This window comes from Akebia trifoliata, chromosome 4, assembly GCF_017979445.1.
Source record: "Akebia trifoliata isolate Shusen 1 chromosome 4, ASM1797944v1, whole genome shotgun sequence".
Classification (NCBI taxonomy): Eukaryota; Viridiplantae; Streptophyta; class Magnoliopsida; order Ranunculales; family Lardizabalaceae; genus Akebia; species Akebia trifoliata.
Window position 1 is genome coordinate 17351767 of NC_141378.1, and position 8526 is coordinate 17360292.

Here is an 8526-nt window from a genome sequence, read left to right on the forward strand (position 1 = left end):
TTCGATCAATCTAATGGATTTTCCAAAATGCATTCTTTGATGTGGTTTGTAAGCAGCATTAGTGTTGTCTGAATATCGTTAATCAATGGATGACTCCAATCTGCAGCAACAAACGAGTGAACTCTATTCCCCACCTCGATCCAACTGAACCCAGGTTCCTTCCCAATTCCTTTCTCCTTAAACGAGCGTCTCAGGTTTGCAACCATATCCCATTGTCCACTTACAGCATAGATGTGGGAGAGCACAATGTGAGCCTCTGTGTCACTAGGATCTAGTTCGAGAAGCTTTGATGCTGCTAACTCTGCTAGCTCTTTAGCTTCTCCATGGACTCGACAAGCTCCAAGTAATGTCCTCCAGACTGAAGGGCCGAGTTCAAATTGGATTCCCATGACAAACTCTTCCGCTCGACGAAGCTGACCAGCACGCGATAACATGTCGACAATACATGAAATGTGCTCAGACCGTGGCTCGATGCCATGCTCTAGCGTCATTCTTCTGAACAGACCGAGCCCTTGAGAAACCATTCCTGTGTGCCTGCATGCAGACATCGTAGAGAGGAAGGTAATAGTGTCTGGCTTCACATTCCTCTTCTGCATCTCCTCTAAAAGTTCAAGAGCTTCTTTACCTCTCCCTTGTTGGGAGTATCCTTTCAAAAGAGAATTCCAGGATACAAGATCGGGATCGGTTATTGTGTCAAACATGGTTTTAGCTTCATCTAACCAGCCACATTCTGAGTAGAAACCCATGAGCGAATTTTGAACGAGAATGTCGGAAAGAAATCCCATCTTCAGAGCAACCACGATAAACATTTTTCCTTGAGAGAATGACGCCAATCTCCCACATAAACCAAAGATGGAAGCTATAGTGAATTGGTTTGGCCTCTGATCCTTGTCCTTCATCATGCTGACAAACATCTTGAATGACTCCGCTTCACCACCACATTGTTGAGCGTGGCCCGAGATCAATGCAGTCCATGACACAACATTTCTACTCGGCATATATTCGAAAATCAGCCTTGATTCATGAAGCTTACCCCATCTGGCATAAAGCGTGACTAGAGCATTTCCTACAGAAGGACTTGATATAACGCCATTCTTGATCACATACCCATGTAGCTGTTCGCCAAGGTTCAAGTCTTTTTCCAGGCAATAACTAGAAGAAAGAATGGCGGAAAGTGTGTAAGAATCTGGACCCAACAACTCCTCTGAATTATCACTGTTGTGGTTACAATAATAGGATTGCATGAGTTTGAAATATCGGAAGGCGTCTTCGTCCCTTCCATTTTGAACATAACCCGATATAATTGAATTCCAACATACAACATCTAATAATGATGATGGTTGCAGTTCATCACTTTTCATGGCGGAAAGTTCATCGAATAATTGGCGTGCATAGTCGATGATGCCGCACTTGGAGTATGCATTCAGAAGACGTGTTACAAAATGTAGGTTTGAGATGTTCCCTGTTTTGAGAGCATTGGAATGAACTACTGTTGCCTGGGTGAAAGCCAAGGATAGCTGCTTAGCCATTTAAATTCCCACTATGAGACGGAAACTTACCAAATCACTCCAATTGACCTGACTAAGTCCAAATGACTATTTGCACCTAACATTTGCGCCCACACTTAAAACACATTTTGGGGTGGGATGTATTGAGGAAAGAGTGGGGTGCACTAAGCATAAAAGTGGGTGCATATAGCCTGGACCTTTCGAGATGGACAAAAGCTCACAGGGTCAGCGGGCCCAAGATGGACCAATCCCCCCCTCTCTCTCTCTCTCTCTCTCTCTCTCAAAATCTTAAATTAATTTATGCAAGCAAAAGATATTAGTGGGGGATTAAGTCTTTTAAGAAAATCCTCTATAGATCCTTCATTTGTCGATAATTGATTTGCTGAGAAAGTTTTATCGACCCATGATCATAGAAAATATCATCTTTTTACAATCCTAAAAGAAATTAATTTTTCCACATTATGAGAAAGTGGGCTGATTTTCTAACGAACACCAGCAGATTTCAACCAATTTTCCCTCAAAGTCCAATTTCACACATACTCATCATCAATTGAAGAAGTACTTATCAGATGTATTGATGCTCTTGTGTTATCAAAAATCATTTGAGCCACCTTACCCTAATATAATCTCTACTATTATAACGAAAGAGGGCGGAATAAAGTGGTTCGATCAAGGTCATTTTCACCAAAACAACAAAATAACAATCCCATAACCCTATAACCACGTCCCATGGAGTAAGAAAATCACAACTTTTAAATCATAAAAATACCCTTATTATCTTATTTTGAAAATGATCTTAGTTAATAGTTTAAATTATAAAAAGGTCCTTAGTCCTTACAATATATTAATTGGTAAAATATGATATAAAATTAAATTATCTATTTAAAGTAATTATAAAAAAATTAATCTGTTATAAATCCTAATTTTTGTATGGAAAACACTAGCTTCAAACAAGATATTGAGATGCTAGGGATATCTAAGAAAAATGTATTCTTAAAAAAAAATGTACGACCAATATTATTCTAAGAAATCTATATATATTTTTTCTCATTTCAAAAGAGAGTCTAAACATGAGTTCAAGTTAGAAAAGTCCTTTTTGAAAGAGTCGTAATAATCTCTCCCCCTTCACATAATCATAGATCGTTTGCTTCGGGATTCACAAGGACAAATATTTATGATTTTGTACGGTAATGTGAAAGGAGAGTCCAAAGTTAGTACAGAAAAAGGGAGTCCGATTACTGGCTCTTTTTGTAATGAATCGTGATAATCTAACTACCCCACATGGCACACTCAATCGACTCTCCTGACGTAACAAGTTTGAAACCATAGATCAGTATGCCTCGGGATACATAATTGCACTACCCCAGAAAAAAAGTGTGTCTTGAGAGAACCATGTATCCCAAAGCGTACTGATCTACGATTCCCGAACTTGTCATGTCAGAAGAGTCGATTGAATGTGCCACGAGGGGTAGTCAGACGATCGCCACTCTTTGTAATACATGTGGGTTTGCACATGCCGTTATCACCTACTAGTTTAAAAAATAATAATGTTTTGTTTTATTCGGATAATTTTTGTATTAGGGGTACGGTGTTGGCAGTTGAGTGTGCCATTGATGCACATAATTCATCCCCCCATGCAATTGTTTCCGGATATGAACTCTTGAGAGAGAGATGATCCCTTACTGCATTTTAAAATTTGTAACTCTAATTATTTAGAGGAAGTACCAGTGCCACCACATGAAGAGTAATGGTCTGTCTACCCAGAGATAGTAATATGTTGTTAGAATAACTGGTCCAGGGTGCCTGTATTAGATTTGCTAGTAGTCTTTGTCGTTCATTATCACTAAAATAAAGAGACTATCAATTTTAATAATTTGGACTACACCTTAAAATAGAAAGCTCATCTGTCTTGTCGAATTGGTCTGATTATTTAGAGTCATCTTAGGGCTGTCAATGGATCGTGTTGGAAGCAAACTGGATCGATCCAAGTCCAATCCAATAAGGATCCGATCAAATCCAAAATCGATTTGATATGATTATATGAATTGAATTTGATCCCATTAGATCTGAGCACACTTAGCTAGGGTTTGGGCAAAATTAAATTGGGCCGAATCAAATTGGATTGGGTTAAGGGATAGATTTTTCCTCGGGATACACAATGTACATTTTCATAAATATGTATAGTTGTGTATCTCGAGAAAATGCCTATGATTCTAACACATGCCTCATCAAGGAGCGTACGGGGTGTTAGAATATCATTATTATTTTATATAAGCCCTTATCATTACTAAACTATCTAGTATTAATGACGAATGAACCAACCTGGTTGGGTTCAGGTTGAACATTTCATGCCGAGGTAGGTTGGGTATAGGAGTGGGTTGGCGTTTGTAGGTATGGATTGGGTATGGGTTGATCCTCAATCCGGACCAATCCGTCCAAATTGCAACCCTAGCTATGGCCGAATTTTTGTTCCACGTGGCAAGTATAGAAGTGTCAGTCAGGATGGAGACTGATTATGTTAATGAGAGTAGTTGGACTTAATTATCAAAGTCATCTGCATATGTTCCTTAGCCCTCAAACCACGCCTACAAGCCAGTTTTTAATTTTTTAATAATTTACTATCTTTCCTTATCATACAAAAGTACGTCCATGTGCCACAGCCAAAAAATCAAAAAAATAATTGGGGAGGTGGATAGTCAACAAGATCAACGGTGATAATTGGCTGAGATTAAAAAAATGATTAATTATATATTAATTTAAAGTATGGGGAACTGTTGTGAGTTGTGATGTGGGTTGATGCACAAGCAATGACCCATTGTGTTTCTTAATTAAATTGGCTATCCATCCAACACCTTACCCTAACTGTTTCCTCTTCTCTTCGATCTAAAATTGTAAAACATATAAGTTTTTACTCTTATCATGGGACATCAAAGTTTTGAAGTCTTCAAAGTCTTGGACTCAGTGGATTGGATCAAACCCCAAATTGGCTATGTTCTGACCCAATAACTTTGGATTTGGATTGAGGGTTTATCTTCTGGTAAGGATCCAAGTCGATAAGGGTTTAATTTGATAATCGATTAGATCGATTCTGGATCAACCATGTCATGATCCCACAAAAATGTGAGAAACTATGTAAATTATATTTATTTTATTTAAATATATGAAGTTTATTTATATTTTGTATATCAAATTGGATTTGATCCAATTTTAAACTAATCCAATAATTATTGGATCAGATTTGGATCTTAATATTGAGATTCAATAAAAACCTGATCCAACGATCTTATTCTTATTGGACCAATTCCAGGTCCAATTGGATCGGTTCCAGATTGAGGTCTGTTGGTATTTTTTAGCCATCTGATTAACGCTTCTTCTACCAGAAGATCAGAGTGCACCATGGCCTCGTTGTATGCTACTAGATCTAATGTGGCACCTTTTAGGAGTGTGGATACATCAAAACTTTGATGTCCTGAGAGATAGCAAAAATTAACTCTTCCTAAGAAGGGTTGATGTCGGGTAACGTTAGTTATAAAAGGCAAGGCAGCTCCCGACATCTTGTGCATCATTCCTAAGAGAAAAGTTTTCCCTCTCTCTCTCTCTCCTCTCAAATTTGTTTAAATGGTGATTCCAGTTATTGACTTTTCAAAGCTCGATGGAGAAGAGAAGGACACGACCATGGCTCAGATCGCAAACGGGTGTGAGGAATGGGGATTCTTCCAGGTAATATTTTTATTAAATCCGACCATTAAATCTTTGTGACTTAGATTTTTTTCATTAAAAAATCAATCCATTTTGACATCCTTAAACTCTTCAACATTGATTTAAAATTAAAAATTATATATTAATCAATTAAATTGTTATTTTTTTCAACTTTTTAATATGGTTAATAATATCAAATCTATCGATTTTCTACAAATCTATCGTCACAATGAAATACATAATGATTAGATCATCAAACGTAATAAACATGTGGGCTCATGCTCTTCATACCATTTATTTCAATCATGACTCACATTTGGCTTTGTTATGTTAATTTTATTATATATTTCAGTTAGTAAGCTAGTATGTTGGACTTGAACCTACAACTTCAAAGTTGCATGATAAGGGCCTAAGTCCAAACCTATGCTTTAACGCTCATCGAGTCAACTCAGATGTTCTCATAAGCCTTCTTCCTCTTGAGGATCCTCCAGTAGAGTCAACCTTATACATAAAAAAATATACACCAAATATTTATTTATTAAAAAAAATTATTTTTAAATATTTAGTATATATATATATATGGGTCCCGTTCAGCAACAAACATTTTTCAAAACATGGGCTAGAAGTTTTGGAATGGACTGATTTTTGGTGAGGATTTTTCAAAATATGGGTTAGAGGTTTTGGAATGGGCTGATTTTTGGTGAGGATGATCTCCTCATCCTCACCAAAAATCAGCCGATTCCAAAACTTCTAACCCAGTTTACAAGTTGAAAAATCGTGGACCGTCCATTTTTTGTAAATCATTTTTGATGGGTTAGAAATTTTGGAATGGGCTGATTTTTGGTGATGATGATCTCCTCACCGTAGAGATCATCCTCACCAAAAATCAGCACATTCCAAAACCTCTAACCCATGTTTTAAAAAATGTTTTGCCAAAATGCTTGTCAAAATGTTTGTTGCTGAACATTTCCCTATATATATAGGATAAATGTTCAGACCCTAAGTTTTAGACCACACACTTTAAGTTTAACAAACGTTTTTTTGTCCTACATGGGTTAGAAGTTTTGGAATGAGCTGATTTTTGGTGAGGATGATCTCTATGATTAGAGAGCAATCCTCCCCAAAAATCAGCCCATTCCGAAATGTTTAGCCCCATGTTTACCGTGAAAAATCGTGGACCTCCATTTTTTGTAAATCAAGTTTGATGGGGTTAGAAGTTTGGAATGAGCTGATTTTTGGTGAGTGATCTCCTCACCATAGAGATCATCCTCACCAAAAATCAGCTTTCCGAAACTTCTAACCCATGTAAGACAAAACGCGTTTGTTAAAGTGTTGGTAACTAAGGTGGCGAACGGGACCCATATATATATATATATAGATAGATATATATATTTGACCCTTCTGGGTCAACTCGCAAATCATCGAGTTGACTCAACTCAGATCTTGAGAAGTTAAGTTGTGATAGTGTGTTTTTTTTTTTTTTTTTCACTTTGTTGCACAGTTGGTGAACCATGGAATTCTAATGGAGCTATTGGAGAGGGTGAAGAAGGTGTGCTCTCAATGCTATAAGTTGGAGAGAGAAGATAGCTTCATGAAGAGCTCCAAGCCTGCGAAATTGTTGTTATGGGAAGGAAACACCAGTGAGAATCTCGAGGATCTTGATTGGGAGGATGTCTTTACTCTCCAAGATGATAATGAATGGCCATCCCAACCCCCAGAATTCAAGTATGTAATGTAGTAGAATGATTCTATCCATACCGTACTAATATATATAAATAGTCCAACACAATTTTCTATGGATCAGACATACGGTTACGATCATCTCATCTTGTCCTAGATAGTTGGTACTCAATTGATTTTAACTCCAACATCTGATAATTTTCCTGGTTAGTACCTACATACGAGTCAAAAATTGGAAAACTCGAGAATAAAGATATAGTACGAGTGGCCTTGGTCTTCATGAGACCCTGATATGACGTAGAAAGAATAAAGTAACTATGGAAGAAAATAGCTTTTAAAAAGTAGAAATTAGTTTATTTTGCATTTTAAAAGTAATTTTTTGAAATTAACTCAAACAAGCTTTTAACTTTTTAACTTTTAAAAGTAAAGAAATTATTTTTTTTAAGCATATCTAGATATACTCTTAACATGGTTGTGATATTGATGACAGGGAAACCATGGCTGAATATCGTCGAGAAGTAAAGAAACTTGCAGAGAAGCTGATCGAAGTAATGGATGAGAACTTGGGCTTGCCCAAAGGATACATAAAGAAGGCACTCAATGGGGAAGAGGAATCGAAGAACCCTGCCTTCTTTGGAACCAAAGTGAGCCATTACCCACCCTGCCCCCAACCTGAGTTAGTGAACGGTCTCCGAGCCCACACCGATGCAGGCGGTGTCATCCTACTCTTCCAAGATGACAAGGTTGGAGGCCTACAGATACTGAAGAATAACAAGTGGATTGACGTGCAACCATTGAAGAACTCGATTGTCATCAACACAGGTGATCAGATTGAGGTCATAAGCAATGGGAGATATAAGAGTGTTTGGCATCGGGTATTGGTTAGCCGAGAGAGAACCCGAAGATCAATAGCATCGTTCTATAACCCATCGATGATGGCCACCATAGCTCCTGCACCAATGCTTGTGGACCCAATGAGCAATGAAGTTGATCAAGCTTACCCAAAGTTTGTTTTTGGTGACTATATGTCTGTTTATGCTAAGGAGAAGTACTTACCTAAGGAGCCAAGGTTCCAAGCTGTTAAAGGGACAATATAAGACTTATAACACACTAACAATGAAATTAAATAGTCTTGGGTGCAGATAACCCTTGTATCTTTTTAATAAACACAACCTTCTTCTTGAACAAGTTCTTCGACTTGGGTACGTGAAAATTTATGCGTGAGAGAAAGAGAGAGATCGCAGAAGAAATACTATGTCCGAAATACTGCAGCTGCTCCTTTGCCCTTTTTTTTTTTCCATTTTGGCTTATAATCATTTTTTGTGTTTGTATCACTATGTGGATTACTTTATGAATTGATGTGTTATAACAAAAGGTTTTGTGTGGCAATATAAGCTCTACAATGATATTATGGCCAAGTTGTTTTCTTTAACTTATGGGTTTAGTTGATAATGAGCCCATTGATTTTCCTCGACTAGAATAGCAAGTTGAGGGTTGTTGGGAGAGTTTGATTAGTTCTCTTTATTCAGGTATGATTAGTGTTCAAATGTACTAAACCAAGTTTTACTTTCTATATTATTTTCCTTTCTCATATTATTATCAACATAACTGCAATTTGAAGAAAAAAAAATATCGGTAC

The 8526-nt window shown here is 37.2% G+C and overlaps 2 protein-coding genes across 2 annotated transcripts; one reads left to right on the plus strand and one right to left on the minus strand.

Moving 5' to 3' along the window:
• Nucleotides 1–5: 5 nt before the first annotated feature.
• On the minus strand, nucleotides 6–1529 carry LOC147404223 (pentatricopeptide repeat-containing protein CRR2, chloroplastic-like). Its single transcript, XM_086437830.1, has one exon. The coding sequence runs from the start codon at nucleotides 1527–1529 to the stop codon at nucleotides 6–8; it is 1524 nt and encodes a 507-aa protein (XP_086293956.1).
• Nucleotides 1530–5109: 3580 nt separating this feature from the next.
• On the plus strand, nucleotides 5110–8277 carry LOC147404224 (1-aminocyclopropane-1-carboxylate oxidase-like). Its single transcript, XM_086440091.1, has 3 exons — nucleotides 5110–5228; nucleotides 6709–6932; nucleotides 7378–8277. The coding sequence occupies exons 1-3, from the start codon at nucleotides 5127–5129 to the stop codon at nucleotides 7982–7984; spliced, it is 933 nt and encodes a 310-aa protein (XP_086296217.1). The 5' UTR covers nucleotides 5110–5126; the 3' UTR covers nucleotides 7985–8277.
• The last annotated feature ends 249 nt before the right edge of the window (nucleotides 8278–8526 follow it).

Bases quoted from the DNA above. Each gene is read 5' to 3' on its own strand.
- LOC147404223 (XM_086437830.1), bottom strand. From the start codon at position 1,529: ATGGCTAAGCAGCTATCCTTGGCTTTCACCCAGGCAACAGTAGTTCAT.
- LOC147404224 (XM_086440091.1), top strand. From the start codon at position 5,127: ATGGTGATTCCAGTTATTGACTTTTCAAAGCTCGATGGAGAAGAGAAG. The intron at 5,229-6,708 runs GTAATATTTTTA...TTTGTTGCACAG, and splicing joins AGGAATGGGGATTCTTCCAG to TTGGTGAACCATGGAATTCT. The intron at 6,933-7,377 runs GTATGTAATGTA...TATTGATGACAG, and splicing joins TCCCAACCCCCAGAATTCAA to GGAAACCATGGCTGAATATC.